Source organism: Coloeus monedula (genome assembly GCF_965178545.1).
Source record: "Coloeus monedula genome assembly, chromosome: 1".
Taxonomy (NCBI): Eukaryota; Metazoa; Chordata; class Aves; order Passeriformes; family Corvidae; genus Coloeus; species Coloeus monedula.
The window spans coordinates 83,568,520-83,593,158 of NC_138781.1; the positions used below are offsets into that span (position 1 = coordinate 83,568,520).

Consider the following 24,639-nt stretch of genomic DNA (forward strand, 5'->3'; position numbering starts at 1 on the left):
AATAATTTGCTGCATTCTCTCAGGCTTGGTGACGCAGTTGTTCTTAATTTTGACTTTTGAGTATGCTTAGATGCTGAATTTGTTAGCTGAAAATAGCCAGGTTCCACATAAAAATAGGCACACCTATTTGAGGAGGGTCTCTAAGCCACAAGTGATAGAGTTTTTTACTGATTTTTAATGCACAACTGTATAGGAAAAAATCACTAATATTAGATAACAAAGCATAACCTGCATGGGATGAAGGTGCACCACAATTACTGAGCTCCTAAAGCAGTAACTCTCATGCAGACTGGGAAAGGCATCTCTTATGCTACACTTGGCCTGCTTTTTATGCCCTTCCCTTCGGCAGCTCCCAGTGACCTTTAGCAGGGAGACAGTACTTATCTAGCTGGAGCTTTGATCTGAGCTAGTACAGTTGCAGTAATTTTCTTATGGGGCTGTGACTTGTTGGCATATTTAGCAAAGTTTTTCAAATTTTACTAGTGTAGAACAGTTGAAGGCACAATACCTAAACCCAAAACCCTTCAAATCAGTTCAAATTACTAAAACACTTTCAGATGCTTAGGTTACTGTTGCTGATACAGAGGTAACATCATAATACATACTACTGTCTTTATGCAGAGCTGCTTAGTCTCTCTAGCATTACACTCTGCTATTTTTTCACACCTTCATTTCTTCCTGTATTTTTAAAGCACTCATCACTCTTCAGTTGAAGTTCTGGTTAAATGATCAAAGGCTTTAAAAAAACTATCCTTTAATATCATGCTGCACTCATACTGTAAGACAACAGAAAATCAAGTAAGCTCTGTTGCTAGAATTCCACAAGAAAAATCCTTACTCCCAAAACATTGAAATGCTTCGGCCTCAGCAGAGTTGCCAGGTACAACACTCAACAGCCAACTGCAATTGCAGCCTGAAGCTGCAGTGCCACTCTGCATGCACATTGCTTGCCTCTGCAGAAGCTTTCACTGTTTAGTCTTCATGTCTTGATTAGATTAAATGAAGGTACAGCTGTAACGCTAACCAAGCCATTTATTCTATTTTTAACCTTGCAGACGTGCACAGAAACACAAGCGGGGTGAGAAAACAATGTTAAATTAGGAGAAGGATAGGAAACATTCTACTTCCTAAAATCTTTCCTGATCTGAGTCGCAGGAAGTTTGCACTGCTTATTCCAGTAGAGCCTATTTCTATATGTCTGTGCCACAGTTCTACTTCTCCTGGACTACTGTTACCATCTTCTCCAGTCTTCTGTCAGGCATCACCTTTTACCAAGATAATGACAAACATCATATAGACCACTTGGAATCACAAAAAAGCAGACTTCATCCTATTTTCAGAATATGCCATCTGTAATGAAGTCAGCAGCTGAAATACCTTCCTGCTTTGCATGTTTAGTGTTATTCTTTGCCTGAAGTAGAGCCTGGGTTTTTTCCACTATGTTTTGTCTTTGAAATAGTATGTAAGCTTCTAAAGTTGCAAGCACTCCAGGATTTAAATTGCAGAGGGCTTGAATGATGCAAAGCATTAATTTATTTTCCTGGGGCTTTGTTCCCTGTGGGCATTGAGAATATCATCTCATAAGAGGGTGGAGAGGGATCTCTCAGCAAAATCAAACTAGTTATCAATATTACAACCAAAAAGATGGAAGAATGCTGAGACAGAGATAACAGATCCTTCTGCTGCCATGCCTCACCTCCTCAGACTGCTTATTCTTGAGCTTAGCAGTTTTTACCCACCAGCTACTTTATAAGAAGTTCTCTTTGAAGCCATTTACCAGCACAACTCTTTGCTGATTGGGGGGTGGGGAAGACTGCAATTTGCAACAGCTGAGGAGGAATGACCACATACCACCTGGGTGTAAGTCATTATCCCTGATTGGCAAACTGACCTTGCTCCAGTGGGAGCTGGGTGGAGATTGAGTCTGTTCTTATTAAGGCCAGGAGGAAACCTTCACTTTAGAGAGCAGGATTGCATACAGTGCCTTTGGTCACTTGTTTGTTTGCCTGTCTAACCATGTTCAACACTTTTTTCAAGCTGCTGTTGAAGAGGGAAAGACTTCTCTGTTTGCCTTTTTCTGGCAGTGGGCAGGCTCTGCTGTAAGCATGCATGTATGGAATCTGGCAGCAGCAACAACTATACTGCTCACTAGGACACTAATGGCATTGTGCAGTGCAGGCAGTGTAAAGGTCCTTGCTTTCATGAAAACAGCAAATTTTAAATGAAGAGTGGACATCCTTGTATTTTACTTTATTTATTGGACTTTGAAGAAAGACTTGACAAAATATTCCCTGTATGACTGCTTTACAGGGCATTTGCAGTGAGAGTACAAATGACTGGAGTTTGCCTAAGGGTGTCTCCAGCAATGAAAGAATTTACTCTGCTGTTGTACAGTTACTTTTTAATAACAGAATTCTTAACCACACAACCCCCTCTGCTCTACATTGTACCCTCTGCTTCAGTCATACTCTGTACATGTAGATTGGCAAAAGAAGTGCTCAGTTCTTTTGTTTTCTGCTCTTACCTTGCTCCACTCATTGTTCTCTGTAGAGGTGATGGAGATACACTAAAGACAGTATCAAATTAGTCAAGTAAAACCTGCAATTGTAACAAATAAATAGTAGTTCCTACCCGAAGAAGTGGAGAAGAAAACTGAAGATGGACCTTTATGCAGGAAGGTGGAATGTTTTGTTCACCACACAGAGGGTCAGAACACGAAACCTCCCACAGGCGACTCAGTATCAGGCCTTGGGAGACTTCTGCAGCCTGGGTGCTTGGACTCTTAACAGAAAAGACAATTTCTGACACACAACCAAAGAATGAGAGTGAAATCCCAGCTGTCTTAGAGGTTGTAGGACTTCAAAGACTAGTTTGAAAAGCCGTCTGAACATGTACAGGTGTGATAACTGGATAAAAAGGAAAGAGCTAGCTGCTATGATACAAGATGGTAGGCTAGATTATAACAGAGTGGTTATAGAGTCTTCCAGACTCTGTTGTACAGCCAATGTGCATAATTTACAGGGTACACAGGTTTGTAACCTGACAAGAGGAGTACCAGAGCATTTAAGGCCTCAAGTTTTGCACCATTCAGTCAGCTCACTTCCTTAACATCCACTTTACTACAAGAATAACAATAAGAAGTGATTTTTTTAAATCACAAAACCAAATTAAATAACAAAGCAGTTCTACTTGAAGGTATGGTTTCTTACAGGGAAAGTCCTGTAAGGACTGTCAGGACTGTTTTTCAGTGAGTGCCTTGAACTGAAGCCAGACCTGCAGCTGCCAACAGCCCCTTCAGCTCAGATGGAAGCCCTGACTCAGGACTGACCAAAAAATTAAACAGCATGTACTACCACTGTACCAATTGTCATGGGTAAAAAGTCTTCCTTTCCTTTATGGACTAAACAGCACACTCTTTAATGAAAATAACAAGACTTCATGGGTTTGTGGCATGAGAGCACTGTGTCTGTAGGACTGTGATGAACACCTTTGCCTTGCTATCAGACATTGCATACCAACAGCACATCTAAATCTCTAGTCTTAGGTCAGATCTCTGGGTCTTGGAGGATTTCAAATCTTAAGTTACTAAAAAATTTGATAATCTGTTTAGGAGTACAAGTGTTTTAACCAGACCAAGTGCTGTAAAAATCAAGGTTTTTACTGTTTGTATAATAGACCATTCAAGTACAACCACTTGCAGAAATGATAAAAATTCTTTATGCATCACACTTGGTATGTGAGGAAAATTAAAGAGTAGGAATTTCTTCTGAAGTTAATGTGTCTCTCTTATGTACACGTGTATTTTAATGCAAGTTAAATATTAATATATAGGATATATATTTACCATTAGTAGATTTATTTACTCATTGGTAAACAAATATTTTAGTCCAGGAGGGCCTACCCTTTCTTGTGCTTCCCTTCTGAAATATAAACATTTCTTAATTTTGTTTTTTCTAGCTCTGTTTTGTGATGTTTTGGACGCCAAACGTCTCAGAGAAGATTTTAGTTGACATAATTGGAGTAGACTTCGCTTTCGCAGAGCTGTGTGTTGTTCCTTTGCGCATCTTCTCATTTTTTCCACTTCCAGGTAAAAAAAGAAAAGGAAAATAAAAGTTCTGTAACCTCAGAACCAATGGCTATGGGGTCTGGCATGGCTGTGCATGCAAACGTGGCTAAATGCATGCCTAGCATATGTAACACTGTGTGTACTGAAGCTGCTGGAGACCCAGACTGTTTACATTGGTACTCATGATACAGTTCTTGCCGTAAGAGCAGTCAGTCAGCAGGCAGAGTTCAGACTGTCAAAAGTAAAGCCTGAATTCTTTCTGTTGTGGTTGACCAAGAACAAACACATGAATGGCAGTAGCGATACATGTGTGCTGAGACTGAAAGTAACTCTTTGGAAGAGCATCTAGGAACACCTCCACATGAACATCACCTCCATTAGGCTCCCCTTCTGCTGCCAGGCTCAGTGGCTCCCTCAGAGCATAAGCATGACATCATAAAAGTTAATACTCCTATCAAAGACTGAGACAGCAATAATCAAAATGTTTCAGATTTCAAGCCCTGTAATTAAATGCAACATCTTTTAGTGATTTCTGCTTATACAACAAGACAGTTTCATAATAAAGGTAAACTACAAATACGAGAATAGGTACATGTAGATATCTTTTTTTGTGCTGACTGTTACACCATGTGCCACACAGGAGCCAGATAGAAAATTTTCCCCTGTAGGACTTCTGTTTAGGGAAGGGATAGTTTGGGGGTTTTTAAATGAAGAAAACAGAATGGACTGTCTAATAAATTGGTTTTAAGAGAGCAGCTTGTAGGAAGGAGTGCTGTCCATAACTGGCTTTTTTATGTGCTTCTTCGTTTTCCCAAGTCAGTATATTAAAGCAATTTGAACGTAAGATCTACTTCCTTTCTAGTAGAGTGCAAAGTTACAGCAGTAAGTTTCACAATGGTTATTTCTGAACAGTGCTCTCTGCATGAAAAAGCTGCATATGAGATGAATGACTTTTTTTTTAATACTTTTGCCTCTTTTTCTCCCCTGTTTATGAACAGTGACTGTCAGAGCACACTTGACTGGTTGGCTGATGACTCTAAAGAAGACATTTGTGTTGGCACCCAGCTCAGTGCTGCGGATTATCGTCCTCATCACCAGTCTCATCGTGCTGCCTTACTTAGGGTAAATCATTATTCCTCACAGAACCCAGGGGTTTGCTTTCCTCTTCATTCCTCTTCCCTGTCACTTGATAGCTGAATTTGCATAGCTCAGAACATTTTCTCCAAATACGAACCATGATACAAAGCCTAAATAGTGTCACTGTCTGGAAAAGAAACATTTACAAATTTACAAGCGTGACTGCTCTAGACAGGCACAATAGTGATGTCCCTTTGGAAAAAATAGACAAATGTCAAAGAGGCAAAAATGTGTCCTAAGGGGAATTTATTTCCATGTTATTAAACACACTGTTAAGAAAGCTAATGGAAGAACATCTTGTTTAGAAGTTAAATAATCTATTCTACAGCACTCTGTACAAGACTTTAAATTCTTAGTCCATAATTTGATTCAGTGTGCCTCTTTACTAAACAGTGAAGCCATTAAAAAACAAATGAGTCCTTTAAGATACCAGTTATTCTCTTTGGCAGTGTATTATGTCTTTGAAGAAAATATTTCTATCAGCAGATTGGTTCTATATGCCAGTGAAAATATAATTATGAATCATGCATTCTCACACAACAATGACTGCTTTCTTTCTATGCCTTCAACAGAGTTCATGGAGCCACTCTTGGAGTAGGATCCCTTCTAGCTGGTTTTGTAGGAGAATCCACCATGGTTGCAATAGCAGCCTGTTATGTCTATAGGAAACAGGTAAGAATTAGTCTCTGTGGGATCTGGTGAAAGCAGGTGATGAATATAGTGGATTTTAGTTCAGATTAAGAGCATACTTTAGAAATGTAACTCCCCAGAATCCTCACTTTGGTTTGCTTCCCTGTTAAGTCTCAGGAGTGTGCAGCTTGGAAAGTCTATGGGTTGAAATAAAACCAAAAGGTGCCAGTGGGCATCTAGGCCATGGGACATGCTGGCCTGCAGTCAGAGAGCCTCTTGCTTGTCAAAACACGTGTATCGTGGATATCATGTCCTTACCACCAGCAGCTTTGCACTGTATATTTGCAACTGCAGTACAACATAGCATCGTTATGTAGGCATAGGAACTACTCATCTGTATGTATATAGAATCAAAGAATCACAGAATCACAGAATGTTAGAATGGTTTGGTAGGAAGGGGCCTTAGAGTTCCAGCAAGTTCCAAGTTCCCTCCCACGGAACGTGTTATGTAGTATTACATAGTGTGTATATTTAAATCTGTATGTATACACTATGTAATACATATATATCTGTATATATACTTTTATTTCTTTATAAAACCGGCTCTGCTGAAAATGGACAAGAAGTACAGGTGCTTATGTTTTTTTGCCATCTAGAGGAGTGGCTTAAAACAAGATACACTCCTGCAGCAGTTGACAGGAAGAGCTTACAAATAATTAAACAGGTGTATTTTTACATATTTCAAACACCACAATCCTGCATGTACGGAGTAGTAGTGATACGTGGATTTTGAAGAAGATTCCACTAAATTAAGTCAAACACAGGACAAATATTGGCTGGGTGACTGGGTACATTGCAGTACCTGCATGTTGTGTCCTTTCAGGTTTATGTTCAAGGCACTGTGTAGGGCACTAGGCCCAACTCCAAGCAGAACCAGCAAGGTGTATACATCGTTCTGTAGTACAGAAGGACTCTGTGGATGGGAACAGAAAATATAACCTATGCAGTGACTTTTTTTGTTGTTTTAATTAGACTTCTTACTAAGTGCCAAGTAGAAATATCCACCTTTTTTATTTTGGGGGAAAAAAAAAAAAAAACACCAAAAAACTACAGAAGATGGAATATCTAAAAGCCTTATATTGGAACAACCTAAAATCAGTTTTGATATGTGTTAACAGTGCAGGCCATGGCAAGAGATCAAAGTGTACAAGGTTCATAAGACAACAGAAGAATCATAACCTCTGTCATGATTAATTTGTCATGTTTTTCTTGAGAACCAAAGAGTAAAACTTCCAGACACTGAAATGGCTTGTCTTGACCTGTGGTTTCACAACATCCTCATTGCTTGTTTGTTACCACAGTAGCTCACAGAGTCTTTCTGGCCAGGGGCATTGTGCTTAATTTTTCTCAGTGGTGAGTGCAGGTAGTCAGAGTAATAACTGTGCCAACCTAATTTATTCTTTGTTCGATGTCATAGTGGCAGAGCCAACCAGTAGCTCTATATACCAGGTTGTTCTCACCTGCAGTTGGAGAGCTGCAGAACAAATGTTGTGTAGACACCTCTGAAATTTTGGAACTCTGATACACCAGTCTCGGTGGAATCAATAATACCTGTGGGGGATATTTTGTCAGCTGTACGACTGTTTTCAGTAAAACTAGTCAGCCTGCTGAGAAATGGGTAATAAGGAACAGATGCTTCAACTTGTTTTGTAGGGGACTGGACGCTTCTAAGTTTTACTAATCCAGGACATCCTGGATGAATCATAGGACTCTTGAGTGACCTCCTGCTCCTGCTAGCCAAAAATATTACTTGGCCTTGGTGAGGCAAGGGATCAGCAAGTGGATCAGCAATACCAAGAAAAGCCAGAATCTCACATCTTGTAAAATTCCTGAAGTCTGACATTTGAGAAATTAGGTTGCCACCTCGTCTCCCTCCCTAGAGAAGCTTTTCTTCTCTCACATTTTGTTTTCCTTCTTTTATTTTTTAATAAAAAGTCTGTGATGTAAAAGATTCCAGATGCTCTCTTCCCTCCAGTCATGCTGAAGCCTGTTTTGGATGTTGCTTAGCATAAGAAATGCCTGATTGTATTTATGTTAGAAAGGAGAAAGCTGAGCACCAGAAAGGTTATGAAAATCTTCTAAGTTAAGCCGAGTTATTAGTGGCAAGCTACAAATATGACACAAATATTCTAGTTCTTAATAACCTACTGTAAACAAACCATATTCTCACCTCACTTCCCCCAGTGTCCAAAGTTGGTGGGAAGTGTGTCCATGCACAACTTACTGATAGGTTTCTGGATGCTTGTTTCAATCTAGAAAAAGAAGAGGAATGAGAATGAGACAGCTGCAGAAGGTGAAGACTCTGCAATGACCGACATGCCTCACACAGAGGAAATGACAGACATCGTAGAAATGAGAGAAGAGAATGAATAATAAATGGGATGCAATTGTTCTCTGCAGGGACGATTGGAGTGACGCTTCAGCATCTTGTCGTCTCTCATACTTTTTTGTTTGTTCGTTTTTATTTTTGTAATAAAGAGGCCTTGATTTAAAAGGTTTCAGATAAATTCTCTAGCATACTGAGTATGCTCTCACTGATGAGGGACCTAAAAAGAGGTCTTTGCTTCTTTTTTTTTTTCCTCCAATTGAATTTTTTTTCTCACTCCATGCAAGCATAAAAGATACAATTGCATCACTGTAGAGTCTTCCTTACTTATGCATCCACCTTCTCTGGACAATCTGCATTTGTCAACCAAAGCCCTGCTCCTGCTCCTGTGCACCTGTGTGTGTGCGGACCTGCGCTCGCACGCTCGCACACGCACGCTGCCGCGTGCCACTGGCTCAATGCTACTGCCATAACCCCACTCCCTCCCCTCTCTCCTTTTCCTTCCTTTTCTTTATGAGAAATGGAGAAGAAGTTTGGAATACAGAGCTTTATTTTACTTGCTTGAAAATGACTTTGCTACATAAACTAATATACAATGGTGAACTATATCTTTTTGTTTGGCCTCATCACTAGAGCTTATACTGCACAGGGTACAAAACAGGGAGGAATGTGGGAGTCTCCCCATACAAAGTGGAGAAAAACAGGTTCCTCTCTCATGTTGAAAGTGTGTGGATGTGTATATACACACACAGGTACATGAACAGAGACATACATATATATATATATTTATATATATATGCATATGATGAATAAAATACACACAGGACAAGAACTCTATTTAGCTTTCATTCCATCAGAAAGATTGTAATTTTTTGGAAAATATAAACATTTAATTCAGAATTTTCTTGAATCACTAAGTCCCACCTTACATATAATTTTCTTTAGGAAAAAAAACGCACTTTCCTCTTGTGAAGAGGGTCATGGCAACTGATAGACTTTGACTGTATTTGAATAAAACAAAAATAAATATTGACAAGCTTTACCAAAGTTCTTGTCCACTGATCTAAGTTTAATTTTTAAAGGTTGATTTGTTCTCTATAATTATTTCTGGTGCCTCTATATTTAAAAAAAAAAGATCAGATAACATATGCAGGATACCGTGGTACATCACGTTACTACACGCAGTTCCATGAAATTTTTTATATAGAGATGTACACACTCACATGTGTGTGTGCACGTGTATATTTACTTCTATACACGTGCCCACGCACACACATATGTATGTTTTGCTATAATGTATTTACCTATGCAGTAGATCAAAATCCATATGGTGAAGCTCAAGAACTGATGGTCCTCCAAGCTGAAAATGATGGATGAAAATCTGATGATGTGCTGGCTCTCAAGGCAGCATTGTGTGGGAGCGAGGAGCTGCTTGCGTCAGCCCTGCGGAGCTGTGCTCGGAGCAGGCGGCAGGGCAGGCCTGTGCTCCGTGTGCTTGTGGCTGGAGTGGCCTTAAATAACAGCGTGAGGTCAGGTGGGAGACTCTGGCTGGGTGGAAATGAAGGCTGTGTAAGAGGTGAGGGAAGCAGGGAGGTTTTGGGTGTCACCGATGCTGCCGTGGCAGCAGCTTGTGTTTCTGTGCTCTTCTGTGTTTGGCTGCGGGGCAGCACTCGTTACCAGTCTGTAGTAGCTTGGGTCCTTTCAGATTTAATCATGTCAGAGTCTGGAAAGCATTATCCTCCATCCTATCTCCATAGATCAGTTAATTTAAACCTTATTTAGTAAAAGTATATTTTTCTAAGTTGTGGAAATTATTATTTAATTGTGGACAAATTCTGTTTCTAGATTTATTTGCCAGGTAGTCCCAGCAGTCAGAGAACTGATCAAAACTAAACATTAGTTTAAATGTTTTATCAATATATATGTATGTAGACATACACATGTGTATAAATATATATATATTGTATATTATGTACATTTATTTTAAACTACAATACGTTTCCTATTTTTCCAAGTTCAGCTAAAAATGTCTCTACAAAACTACTGAGTTGACTAGTAACCGGTTATGGCCATCAGGAAAGGCATTGTATCAATGAACTTTACATTTTATTGGAAAGATTTGTACCAATTTGTTACATGTGCAAATACAATAAGAAAAAAATGTAGAAATTTCTGTGTTAACTGACAGATTTGCAAAATCAGTTTATGTTTAATGAGCAGTGGCACTAGGAAGGTAAGACTAAAACCAGTAACCATATTTTCTGTGCCACCACAGGGTAATACTGTTTGACAGTAGTTTAAAACAGTTTTTTTTTTAGAAAACCCTCAGACAAATTAATGTGTGCAGGATGTAGACTGTACACATTCATGAATACAGGTTCTCAAGCAGTCATATGTATATAATGTGTATATAGACTGTTACAGATCACAGTGGCCATTTGAGGTCTCCTCTATTCATGTAGTTTTGGTTTCTCCTGTACATTTGTATCCAAGCCCACAAGATGCAGTTTTTCAGGACCTGTAGAGGTGAAGCAAGAAAATATTTTTGTGTAGTATTTCTTTTGGTACATGACTAAAATTCAAACAGCAGTATTCTTGAAGAATTTTGAGCATTACCAGTGTAGGTTTCAACATAATGATTGCTCCAAAAAGTAAAAATCTGAAAACAAAGGATAACACTGAGGCTTGTACTTTAGATAAAGGATGAACAAATATTAAAAAAATAGTTATTGGTCATACAGAGCTAAACTAATGGCACTGTAAAAGATAAATTTTCAATTGTGTGTGTAATACTTACTAGTCCTTTACTTTGCAAGATACTGAATGAGCACAGGAGAGGTGGGATTTGGGCAAGAACTGAAGCAGTGACATAAGGACATGTGCATTGCATCACTTTCTGCTTCCTGTGGGTCATGTATTTCTTTACATTTCTCTGCTGGATTAACAAAATGTGATGACGTTTCTGCAGGGAGTGGGTCCCAGCCAGCCCCTCGTGCTGGCCCAGGTGCTCGCTGGTGGGTAGGCAGGGTGCTCAGCGAGGAGGGAGCTCTCCCTCTGTCCCTTGCAGACACTGGGCCTGCTTCTAGGACTGTTGGCAGGAGCTTCAGCAACCTTCTGAAACCTCACTGCTCCCTGTCAGTGGCAGATTGAGCTGGGCTGGTGGAGCAGCCATTGTGATGGGCTACAGGCTGGGAGTGGGCAGGCATCCTCTGTGGCCAAAGCCCCCGTCAGAGCAGCACTGAGTGTCTCTATCAGGTAGATACTGGTTCATGCCCTGTCCTGCACCTCTTCCTTTCCAGAAGTACTTCCCTGAGTTCTAGTAAAATGGCTTAGCTGTCTCTCTCTTGTGCTATTGCTTATGAAATCGCTATCTATCTGTGGTAATTATTTTACAGTAGAAACCCATCCTGTTTCTGTGTCAGAGAGCTGGAGCACTGTCATCTCAATGAATTCACGTGGAGACTTGGCCTTTCTAGACTGAATTGCACAATAGAAGTTACAATAAAAAGAGAAAAATGTTGATCTGCATCTTACATCTTGTATTGCAGAGCAGCTCACACAGTGGGAAATAAGAGCAGAACACCGATAAGCTGTGGATTAATGCTCCTCAGCTTCTAATAAGTATGTAAAGTTGTGTTAACTTGTTTTGAGCTTTCCTTTTTCAGAATTAAGAGAAAACACTGCTGGTTTTTTCCCCTCACTGCCATAAGCAGGCTCCCATGCTTACCAAGCACTGGACTTGATGGACAAAGCTCTGCATTTCTCAGCCAGTGCCTGAAGCCATTTGGGTGCAGCAGCGTGTTCCCAGGCATGGAGCAGTCCCGCTGCCCATCCCCCCTGGCACAGCCATTCCAGGCAGGAGGGTGCAGTTCCCTGTTTGTTAGATAGAGCCGCCCTGAGTGAGAGGATTGGGTAAGTAACAGAGAAGTCTTTTTGTTTTCTACTCATTTTGCTGCTAAATATTTCCTTTGAGCAGGAGATTTATATCTGGCTCTTGCTCGGCATTTCGCCGAATCTGCAGCCAGAGAGGAGCAGCCCCAGATGAAGGGTTGGCTGATGAATGCAGCTGATTCAGGGCAGGCCATAGCCCACGAACAGAAACCTTTTGAAGGCAGGAGTGCCTTCTTTTGTGGGATGGCGCCTCGTGCTTAAAAAGAAGGGAGAAAGGATGCTTTCAGGCCCGGGCAGGCAGAGGCTTCGGGCATAGTTTTGTGTTGGGCTGCAAGGTGGCAACGGGAACGGAGCATCCTGCAGTTTCAGCATCCCAGCCCCGCTGCTGGGGAAGTGCAGTGTAGGGCATGGTGAGACAGCAGGATGGGCTCCGTCTGTCACAGAGGTCTTGTGGTTGTGGCGTGGTTGGCACAGGTTTGACTGCAGCTGGTTGTTACCTGGGGACAGTGGCAGTAACCCTTGGAAAGCCATGAGTATGTACATGGGTGTGTACATGAGAGTGCTGCACAGGCAACTTTGTTATGACCTTTGTATAGCTCCTTGGAACAAGGGTTCAAGTCCAAACATGATCCTCATGTGGGACTTATACTGAGCCATTTTTTAAAATTGCAATTTAAGCTACATAAAAGAGTAAATGAAACAGCAAACATTATACCATTAAGCTAAAACATGATTTAGAGCTGGAACAGGAGAGAAAGAGGACATGCTGAAAATCTGATGGGTATTGTATATCCCTCCTAAAGACAGCAGCGTGGCGTGGAGATGAGGGAATTGGAGAGCAGAAAACATCATTTCCCTTTCAGCTTCCTTGGAGGGGGGCTGAAGGATGAGGAGCAGTGTGTCCATGTGGCACTACTTCTATGTATGTTGTTTTCCCAGTAAAGGAGCCTTCAGAGGCAGGAGTGTGAAGCAGAAATAAACCAGCCTGCAGGGTTTATAATGTGCAGTAAGGAGGCACTAAGTATCTTCCAGTTTCTGAGTAACTGACAGGGCTGCGTTGGGGAAATGTCACATAAATATTAATTAAACGTGACAGAATTACCACAATTTTGGTAGCAAATTGGCATGTCCCAAATACCAGCTTAACCAGAAAATGTTAGGATTCCCTTACCTTGTTCATGTTTGGCTTTCTACTAGAATTCAGCAGACCATCTACTTTGAAGGGAGTAAGTTTCTGTGGAGGGGGTGCAGTGCAGAACAGGCTGTGGGGGCTTGTGGTAGAGTCCCAGGTGGGAAGAGGAGCTCTGAATTTATTCTGTACCCTGCAACACACTGTATAGCAGCCTGGCAGCATCGTGAAACAAGGCAGAATTGTCAGCTTAGCAGCAGACTGGGTCCAAGTGTGGTTGCAAGATGCAGCAGCCCTGCAGAGCAGTAGGAGGGCATGGGATGCAGGGTAGCCCTGGCTCCAAACTCGGGCTCAGGCAGCTTCTGTGGATTTGCTTTGGAGAGCCAAGTTCAGTTGTCAGTGCATAGATGCAATCCTCAGCAAAACCACTGCCAGACTTCTCAGTAATTGGCACCTTGTGAACAAAAAGGCTACAGACAAAATACGGGGGCAGAGAGATGGAGCTTTAGGCTCGGCTTGGAGCGCAGAGTTGCACAGAAGGGCATTTCGGCTGCAGCTCGTGCAAGTTAATGGTAGGGTTAGAGAGTGAGCTTCAGTCTCAGCATTTCATAACCATGGCATCCAATCTATCTCAGTAAAACACAAGAATGGCAGTATATTTCTAGGTGCTCTTTTGTCTGTAATCCCAAAGGGAAACTTTTCCTTAGTTTTGCCAATCCTTGTCACTGCTCAAATCAATGTATTAGTTTTACCTCATTATTTTCTGTCATCCCGAGTTCAGTGTCTTCAGACATTTCCTCATTTTCTTCTGAAGGTTCCTGCTAGGCTTATTTTGTTTGTTGGCATTTTGAGAAGAAAAATGTAATCGTCATGCTGACTGAATGTCAAGTAACACCGTGATTAAAAAGTAGCTTACAACAAAACTTCTTTGATGGACTGTTTTTTACTTCTCATTTGCTAAGCTGAAAAGGAGAATCAAGAAGTAGAACGGATTGGGGGGTGTCTTTATTTAAAATCAAGAATTAAATGAGTTAATTCAAGTTCATTTCTTAACTCCAGCCACTTTATGACTTTCTAGTAAAAGACCTTTACCCGGACTTTTCCAGCAAAGTTAGCATTGCATCCCCAATGCAGTGCAGAATAGTTTGAGGCATGCAGGCTTCATGTATTTCACAATTAAATGTATAACAATGAGTTGAAAAGCCTGATTAACAGGGACAATCCATTAAGTTTACAATTCATCTGGACATGAGCAGCGTGGTCGAGTATCTAAGGTGGCCCTGCTTTGAGTGGAGGGGGATTTAACAAGAGGACTTCCTGCAATCCCCTTCCAACCTAAATTGTTCTCTGATTCAACCACGAACCTAGAAAGCCCCCTTCATCTTAAAGGACTTAAGATTGCTTGCCTTTTTCTAGGCTTTTGGTTCAGGACTGAGAGACAGTGCCTACTAGGGGTCTACAATGTAGATATGTGAGCAAAAATGTTGAGCTGCACAGATTCTTTTGCTGATGACAAAACTTTGGTATTGCAGAGCCAGCTTTACAGTACCCTCCCACCCTGAGCCCACAATGAGAGCAAAGCAAAAATAAGCTATTGTATCTGCAGATAAAGTATTTCAGTACTGTACTGCACTTCTCCCGTTAACTCTCTAAGGAAAATTGCCTGAAAACAGCAAGCAATTGCACTTATTACCTGCTTCCTCCCACCTCTCTTCATGTGCATCATTCAGTGTTTAACAAAAAAGCTACCCTTTCTCATAACTCCCCTTTTTAATCATGGTAATGCAAAGTAAATACTTACATTTACATAAGAGAATGGCTTGGCCTATCTGCAAATGAGAGCAAATAAATCCCCTCTTAGGAAAAGATGTAAAAATTGGAACAGCAGCTTTATTCATAATTCAGCAAAAAAACCACAACAGAAATGCAAAGAAAAAATTGCAGAAGTAAAAAAAAAAAAAATTTCATTAACTTTTAATGAGACTACTGCCTGGGTGGCAAGTAAGGTATATGTACACATACAGAAAACAGCAGAGCCTGGAACTAATGTTCATTGCTCAATTTTGTAGTTTTCTCTCCAAAGCAAATGTAACTCTGCTTTTGTGCCTACTATGATGAACAAAAGAATCCCTCCTAAGCTATAATGAAACAATTGGAAGGCTACAGGAATAAATTAACTGGTTACTTAGATCAACTGATTTTATCCACCGAGTTTGCAAGCACCACAATATTGCAAAAGCAAAATCTCAAAAAAAGTTAAAGGTACCTATTTTTGTAGATGACATTATCTTGCTTATTACCATCAACAAGTTTTTCACTCGGTTTAATAAAATTATCTGCAACATCTTTGTATATTTTTAAAAAGCAAATGCACAGGATGCAAGACTTAACCTGTGTTTTCAAATGGCAGAAACAGCCTCCACCATCATAAAGGCAATCAAGCTCAAATCATGTCAGGTTTTGATCTTTCAGAACATCACTCTGTCTGCTCCCTTATTTTAGATGATTTAGATTATTTTGTGGTGTTACTGCCTCTGCCTTAGTTTCATGAATCCAGGCACCTATGGAGGGTTTGTGATAAGAGACTTGAAGTTGGGATTGCGGGTAGTGTCAAAGCCTCCTGCGTTGCTTGTGCTATTTGGCAGGACATTTTACCACCACGGGCCACAGAAATTCAAACTGGACTTGACTCTGTCTGGTGGAATGGCTGAAATTTTTCATGGGGTTTGGGCAGCACAGCTTAGCAGCATTCCCTTTGAGAAAGCCTTGTTTCACCTACATGGGACAGAGAGCTTCTGAGGAGGAGCACATGTGAGTGTAGAGGAGTGAGTGTGTGTATGTGAACAGAGATGGACAGATGGCTGCGAGTGAATGAGCTGAAGAGTCTTTTGCAAGCACCCTGCACTGTGTTATCCTGCAAGGACCATACTGGCAGGCAAAGAGAGCAATAAGCCCTTCATTTATTGTCTTTAGTGAAAGGTTCTCTGGCATTTAAAGGTTACTGGGCATCTTACTAGATCCTAGTTACTAGAGAAAAACAATCTTTGTAGAGCAAACGTTGTCGTGCCTTTCGCAGTGGAGAAGCCAGTGTGACACAGCCTGCTTTCTCTATCTTTGCATACCTGAGCAGGGCCAGCCAGCCACAGGGTCACTCTAGAAGGGAACTACAAACACTGAGCAAAACCTAAAGTACAGAGCAGCAGACAGGAAATGTTTTGTCTTCACAGAAGGAAGGCATCATGGAGGAGAACCAAACTGTGTAGAGGTAACTCCCAGGAAGCCTCTCAAAGGAGATGCAGTTTCTGAACAAAGGTAGCTTTGACCACATCATGCAAGGTCAGACTGCACCATTTGTAACATGATACTACAAGGACAGAAGGTTCTCCAAGCTCAGAGGGGTGCTATAAGGATTACATTTGCTAATGCTGGTGAAAGAAGCGTGGATACTACAGGGAACAGTGTCACAGAAATGCCTAAAAATACTGAATTCATATTTGCATGTTCTAATTGTGCCTTTGGGTTCTCTAAAATTGACTTGTTTTTAGTTTTACAGAAGTACTTTTAGAACTGAGAGTGAGAATAGTGTCTGGAAGCAGCATTCTGAAAAAAAAAGGACAACCCAAAATCTGAAGACTCTTGCTCAGGAAAGAGGGGAAAGGAAGTTTGGGAGCCTTTTCCCAACCTGGCCCTCTGACCATGGATTATCCTGCAGGACAGCATCTTATTCTGTTCTCAGCAGACTAACAGTGCTGAAAGAGGCAAGAGCAGTAGCTAGCCACACTTTGCCAAAGTTGCCCTGGGATTAAAGTAAATTCTCTGTCAACATTCTCTATTTCTGTAGAGAAAAGGCCCCATTTTTCAGTTTGTTCCTGTAATTTGAATGTAAATCTAAGAATTAGGCAAATGCATATTTCACCTGAGAGATATCAGTGGATTTTCATTTCTTTCAGAATATCTTTCAGCATAAACATCAGATTCTTTCTTAGGATTAAAGCTGTCTTTATGCAAAGCAGCATGCCTAACAGCCATCCTCAACTACTTAAACAAGTCAATTTTGCAAGGACTGTAGGTGTCAAGCCAGAGCACTGTTTGGAACTACAGTACAGGGATCTTAGATTTTAAATGAAATGTTACCTCATGCATCATTTTCTATCATACTTGTAGAATTCCAGTTGGTTTATCTCAAAATAAATGTTGCTTTCTGTAATCTGTACACATGCTAAAGCTGCTGGTTTGTTTTTTTAATGACCATTTTGCTTTGCTTTAACATGTGAGTTTTCTTTAAACCAAAATGAAGGTTAAAACTTTGTACATTTTTAAAATGACTGCTAAGGTCAGAAGTCTAAAAGTACGTGCCACATTAAAATTGAGTGCTGTTTATGTATTTAGCAGAGATGTATGTTTTTGCATTGTTAAAAAGAATGATCCATGCTTTCTTTGAGGGGGATCTGTGCTCCAGTATTGTCCAATAGCTTTCATATTCTAATTACTTTAATTAAAGTTCTAACAGTTTGCATATGATTCATGATTCTGATTGCTTCTGTTTTATTAATTCTGATAATCTGACATGGTCCAAATGCTCTTCCCATTTAGAACAAGCAAAATATACCTCCTGGTGAGAAATTAATCCAACACACAAATTGCTTTTGAATTATGACCACGATGCTGCCAACTGCAAGGTCTTAACTTGAAGTTAATGAAATCCAAAGGTATCCATAAAATGATGCAAGACAAGTTTTTTATTTCTACAAAGCCTCCAAGTGTTGTTGATATGGAAATACCATGGTCAGAATACTTTTTCCATACCAAATCAAATACATTCATTGTTCCTGTTACACAGACACATAGTATTTAAAAGGAGAGCATTATTCCCATCAGGCCAAGGCAAACTCAAATGTCATAAGATTCATCCATCTGGCAGATCACCAAAGCTGTTCTTATGAAGCTGCAGAAGCATTATTAATCAAAAATATTTTTAATTTTGAACACATTCCTTGAGTACTCCCAAATGACCAAATCTGAGCCACCCAGAGCCAGTGAGAAGACTGGCTTTTAGTGCTTTGACACTTGAGCAGCCACTGATTTTAAAAAGGTCTTGGAGAGGTACCATAGTAAGACTTTGCTCATACTTTGCTGACAATCCCCTGGGATCCTGCTGCCTCAGCTCTCCTTACACCGGCCCACAGCAGAGATCCAGCCTTAGGGTCTCCTGCACCTCCTCAGCCCTTCAATTCCTGCCTGCTTGTTCTTGTCTCCTCCCTTTGGGGCTCCATGACTACTCTCTCATCCCCCTGGCATCTGTGGGAACTGTGACCACCCTCTCATCACCCTGGCACCTGTGACAGGGCTCTGTTTCTCCTGGACCTTTGTGCAGGGCTGTCCAGGAGACCGTCACAGAACCCTGAACTGGCTCTTGCTATGTCCAGCCCCCCCATCCCGCTCTCCAGCCATGGCTGGAGAGAGGATTGGCTTATGGCTGGAGAGAGGATTGGCTTATGGCTGATCATGTTCCTGTCTGAGGCCAGGAGGGCTGAGGAGAGCAGAGAACACAATCAGGGTATCTACACCAGCAGATGATCCGTCTCTGCCCCGCTCACAGGCACGCACTCACTGGCTGCTGGCACCTGCTGGCATGGCTGTCCCATGCACACAGTGGGCCCTGACCTTGCCTAAGCTCTCCTTGCCCAGGGCACTGCCCTGGCAGGAGGCCATGCTAAAAAAAAATATAGGAAAAAAAAGGAGCTTGGATAGGGCTCAGAAAAAGATACTGCCCTTGTGCTTGCTGGTTCTCTGCACCCGCTCATGAGGCCAGGCCAAGGGAGCCAACATCCCCATGGCTTGGAAGGCCAGAACCTGTTTGGAAACAGGTTTGAGAGTTCCTGCCACACTGCTGCATTTTGAGCAGACTGAGCAAGGGCAAACAGCACAAACAGAGTCACGTTGTGGAGAGTTTGTCGTTTCTCAAACTAAGCTTTCTCTTTTAGGGACTTTGTAGGCTTTATTTCACTCTTCCTAAGAAAGAAAGGGCAGGTAAAAAGTAAGACATGCAGTATGAGGGCAAACAGCATTGTTACTTCACCTTCTTAGCTTGTAGTCTTGAAAGTCTCCTCTCCCTTGCACCCTTCAGCACCCCCTCGTCTGGCTTTTCCTCCATCAGTAATGATGACAATTAGCTCTTCCATTAGTGATGTATACATTATATATATATAATGAAACATAATCCATTTTATTCCCCCAAAGGGCATGCACAGACCTCAGATGAGAAAGTGCCCAACTCCAGACAGAAACCCTCCTACTTGTGGTACTGCACAGCATTTGCTTTTGTGTCCAAAAATCAGTGACAAAGTGGGGGAATGCAGCACTGCTGGAAGTCTATAGCATCCGTGCTGCTGTGGGAAGACCTATTCTGTGCCAAGGAATGGAAAAGGGCTCTTTACTGCAGACAGGTAAAAAGGTGCTGGCACTATCAGAGGTATGGCACTAAGAGAGCACAAGCCTCACCACTGCCTGTAAATGACACTCCTGAATGTGGATGTGTTGGATGACCGCAGCAAACACTCTCCTGGTCCCTGAGACATGTATGGAGACCTGCAGAGAGGAAAACCAAAGCCTATGCGTGCTGCTTGACTACCCAGGAAAAAGTCAAGCAGCAGTTATTAACTCTCTACACAGGCTGTGTTGCAGCTGTGAAAAACAGGCCTCCTTCCTCTAGGCGACATAAAAACTGTCTTGTGAGCAGACAAACATTTTCCCAGCAGCTGGAGCCAGTGCTCCCAAACTTACAGCCAAAAGAGACTGCTTCATGCTGAGCCCACCTACCATGAGCAGGTGGTCACTTCTCGCATCCTCCAGTGCAGCACTTCTTTAAAGAACCAGGGGTTTTCATGGCAAGCCCTGCAGTGCAACAGGGTGCCCCCACAACTGCAGATCTTACACCTTCTATCCTAGCTTCTCAAAGGAAAATTCACACCATATCTCCTTTGAATTTTCCAGGCTGTTATTTTACATATTTTTGGGAAGGCAGACACATCAGAATGAGCATCCATGGGATGGGGTGTTGGGGGATTGTATTGATACCTGGACCTTTCATACAGGTGCCTTACAAATCAGGTGACTGTTGAAGCTATCACAGATTTGCTTTAAACATCACCCAGCACTGCTCCAATTCATTTTTCCTTTTCCTTTTTTTTTTAAATAATGTCTCCAGCCACCTCCTACCTTTAAAAAGGCACTGTTTTGTGTAATTAAAAATGGTTTTATGTTTGCAACATGGTTTGATGAGACAAAATCCAGAACATCTGAGTGAAAAGAGCTCTAAAGAGGGCTCATCAGTAAATGAACGCCGTGGAACCACTTGATTGTCTGAAAGCAATGTTAATATTAGATACTAAAAGCTAGTACACAAGAGCCATGTGCCATCCCCTGGGGTAATATCTGCAGGAGGTGCAGAAGGCCAGTGGTGCTCCGGGTGGGTGTTTGCTGGGGACAATCTTAGGGGGCCTGAATGGAAGATGAGTGTCTTCCTCACGGAAGGAGGCAGCTTGTCTTGCCACTGTGTAAGTGCTATTTAAACAAGGGAAATAAACTATTAAATCACTGAAATTTGGTGGTTTTCTTGCTGTTTTAGTTGTAAACCCTCCCTTTCCTCTATGTTTTCTACCCTATTAGCCAAGCAGCTTGACAATGACCCCTGAGAAGAAATGTCATTGATTCTTCTGTCTCCCTTTTGAATATAAATTCAAAAGACACACTCAGGTGAGAGAACAGAAACTGCTCTAAACTGCTGCTTGCTGGCTTCTGAAAGGAACAAAGTCCTCCAAAATGCAGGTGCACTCATGATGCAGTTCACTGGCACAGACGCTGAACTTTGGCAGCAACAGATGAACCTGCCTAGCAGGAGGAAGAAGCAGGCTCTCACCCAAGCTCTTACTTTCAGGTCTGCAAAACCACTCCGTGAGAAAAACACCCAGGTCTTCAGTATAAAACAAAGGCCAAAAATGTTATGCATTTCTGAAAAACACATTTTCAAAGAAAAATTTGAAAGATTTTGAGTGATATGTTGCAGGTTTATGCCCCATCCCGTACATCCTCCTTGCTCAACATAATGTATTATTTCTCTTACCTTTTATGCAAAACCAAAAAAATTCTTATGATGCAGAAAACATACAGAAACATGAGGAGAGTAATAGTTCAGCAAGTGGTCCACTTCTAAATATATAGCCTATTCAGTTTTACACTGAGTATGTCCTTCAGCTAGAAATAATTTTTGTCATCTCAGTAACAGCAGTAGAGGGAAAAATATTCTGTTTTTCAAGGCACTTTAAATCTTTTTAAGTATCTAGGCTACAACTGCCTTTTTCCCCTCTATAATAAGGGCAGTAAAAATGCAATATGCTTTGTGCACCTTCAACTGCACTTGGAAACTAACAGGTTTCTACATTATAAAAGTTACTCTATTTACTCTTTGATAGTGTGAGAATCCAACCTCACCATTTCTCACCCTACATTATTTTTGACACTATGTAGCCGCATGTTTGTGAAGCAAGAGTGAGTTATCCCAGAACCACTGCTCAGGATTCACTCTTACAGAATGATTCTGGCTGTGAAGACTCCCATGCCTCAACACATCACCTGAAGGTTTGGGTGAATGCATAAACAAAACCAGATACTGAGCAGTCAAAGACAGGGCTTGCTACAAATTTCAACCCCTACTAGCAGATTCTTATTCAAGGTATAAAACAGATTAACTACTTGATATTCAAAAGGCTAAAAATGTAAAGGCATGAAAAAGCTCAAGTTTCTTCCCACTTCATTTCACAGCGTTCCACGTCTTCAAAATGTCTTTCACCTACCTATGCTCTAATAACTTCAACTAATATATCCTGTCATGCAAGTCGCTAAAGGTAAGGCTGATGCTGTTAAACCGTGCTCTTTTGAGATCACTGGATCACAAGGCAAAGATCAGGAGATCACTAGGTCACAAGGCTAAGCATTTTGGCCGTGCCGTATTTCCTCAGCACGATCCGTATTTGTGTATTTGTGTATCATCACCGCGCCCTGCGTTTGCGGGAGCACCACGGTGAAGTGGCAAGCCCTCAGACGTGGGCTGTGCCTCGGGAAGGACGGCAAGGAAGGGCTCCGGGTGCCACCAGCTGGTCGGTGTGGGAGCCTGGGCTGTCCTTGCGCTGTCCCTTGGCCTGCAGGGACCCCTGGTGACAGACCGGCAGGGAAGCGTGGGCTCGCCCAGCGGGGCTGCGGCGCCCGGGTGAGGGGCTCCGGGGCTCCCCTGCAAAGCCACTCAGGGCCCGGGAGCAGCTGCGGGCCAGAAGTGAACATTTCCAGCGAAAAGTCCCTGAAACGCCACCAACACTGGTTCAGAAGGATAGTACTTGTTTCATAATGATCGTAGCCGGGTTTTCTGGTTTTTTCTTTTTTTTCTTTAAATATAAGATGGATGGGTGCACAACAGCTCTAACAAGGGCAGTGTCTGAATTCTCTCCCATCTCAGCGAGCCACAAACACTGCAGAATTATCCCATTCTGCAGAAGTAAGAGAGATGAGAGGCAGGGAGGAAAGTACCAACCCTGTTCAGCCGACATGAAAACATGCCAGTAAAATGGGGGATTGAGGTTTTTTTTCAATAAAAAAATTATATTTTTCAGACTGAAAGCCTGATGCTGAAGAGCACATGCAGAGGCCACCTACTACCACCCCTGCAGTAGCTGACTGCTGCAACAGGCCAGAGGAAATGTCTCCTGTCAAAGATCTAGTGGGCAGGTGTCTGAAAACACCACCCCAAACCCCACAACTCCAAAAAGGGGCATATTGGGCAAACAACCCCCTAGAGGAGGCAGCTCACAATCACACTGTGTGCCTCTCCTTCCTCAGCATGCCACAACAGCCCTGATAAACCAATTTTTAGTCAGTCCTGACCAGTTCTTCAATGGCTCAGTACATTTCAGGGTGGTTTTTTTGCCCTCCCACTGACTTACATACAAGTTGTGAATAGGAGAACTCATCAGCACCCAGGCAGAAATGAAGGCTCTGGGGAAAGGGGAATGGAGAGTCACCTCCTTTAGGAGGCCTCGACCATGCTGAACTTTCCCTGCTTCACTTGCAGCTCTGTGGAATTAATAACATTCCTTTTCAATTTCTGAGATCTTGAAGTTCCTCCTCAAGAAATGCATAAATGAATATATTCTTTGAGTGTGTCTGGGTTGGAGCACAGTAGTCGATGTCACAGCACAAATATTCATTGCAGCCAGCTTCCAGAGCATGCCTCCTGTCATCTTCCTGCATTAAGCAAAAAAGGGAGCATTCATGAAGTACATTTGGCCGTCTTCAGACAAAATCTGGGTCCTGTCCTGCCAGCTAGCATAGGGAAAACAAACGGCAATTATGGCCAGAAGAAACAAGATGCGGGAGCTGCACAGCCCACACTGTTTATATACCAGGGACACAACACGACAAGCTGAGCCCGGCACTCGATACGCAGCGCAAGAGCTCCCTCTCCCCACTTCCCTCAACGTCTACATGGTTCTCTAACCACGCCCAGCATCCAGGTGAGATAAAAGCTCCCACATTGCTCTCCACCCTCCTTCCCTAGCTCTTGATGAGAGGGCTGCTGCTGTCACACAAAAATACACTTGGCCAAGAGCTGGCCAAGCTTCGTCTCAGCTGTCTAAATAAAGGCAGTCTTGAATCAAACGCACCAGGTCCTGGTGAGCTCCCACAGGACACCATCAGACTTCTCTGAGCCACACCCAGCCTGAGCTTGGATAGACTGGCTGCTGCCAGCACCAGGTATCCATTAACTTCATAACTTACTAGGAAACAGAACAAAGGCAAAATAAAAGCTTCGTGTAGACAGCAGAAGTTTTTAGTGAAAAATACATACAATATGTGACTTAAGCACCTTGTGCCCAGTCCCACCTTCCCAGTTTAAGAAACAAGCCAATTATGTGAATTGTTTCCAGCCCTAAGGACTACAAACTCAGCCCCTAAAAAGCCTCTGCTTCAGAGGCTTTTGTCATACATTCAGAACCACTGCTCTAAATGTCTGACAATACCTTTTTCAAAGGGGTGTTAAGTCTCAAGAATATATCACAATTAGATAATTTCAGTTAAATAAATCATAACTATAACTTTTTTATCAGAGTTGTGAGCTGCAAAAGTTAATTTATTTTTCCTCCTCTTCAGCTTTTTTTGGACAACAGCAATTCAGGGAATTATTTGGTTTTGCTGCCCATGTGCAAGCACCCAATAATTACTTCTTTTACACAGGTTACTATACCTCACGACTTTCATGAACAAACTAACTTCAACATGGATTTCAAAAACTGAAACACTGAAAATATAAAGCAAGGCAGAAAATAAGCCATAAAGCAAGAAACAAAATGC

The 24,639-nt window shown here is 41.9% G+C and overlaps 1 protein-coding gene across 1 annotated transcript in view; it reads left to right on the forward strand.

Annotated features, from left to right (window-relative positions):
- Positions 1-17,700, forward strand: part of ANKH (ANKH inorganic pyrophosphate transport regulator) — a 107,551-nt gene extending 89,851 nt beyond the window's left edge. The window contains exons 9-12 of the mRNA XM_082289688.1: positions 3,958-4,087; positions 5,065-5,188; positions 5,776-5,875; positions 8,150-17,700. Coding sequence (XP_082145814.1) covers positions 3,958-4,087; positions 5,065-5,188; positions 5,776-5,875; positions 8,150-8,266 — 471 coding nt within the window. The 3' untranslated portion in view covers positions 8,267-17,700. The remainder of the gene's footprint in view (positions 1-3,957; positions 4,088-5,064; positions 5,189-5,775; positions 5,876-8,149) is intronic.
- Positions 17,701-24,639: the final 6,939 nt, after the last annotated feature.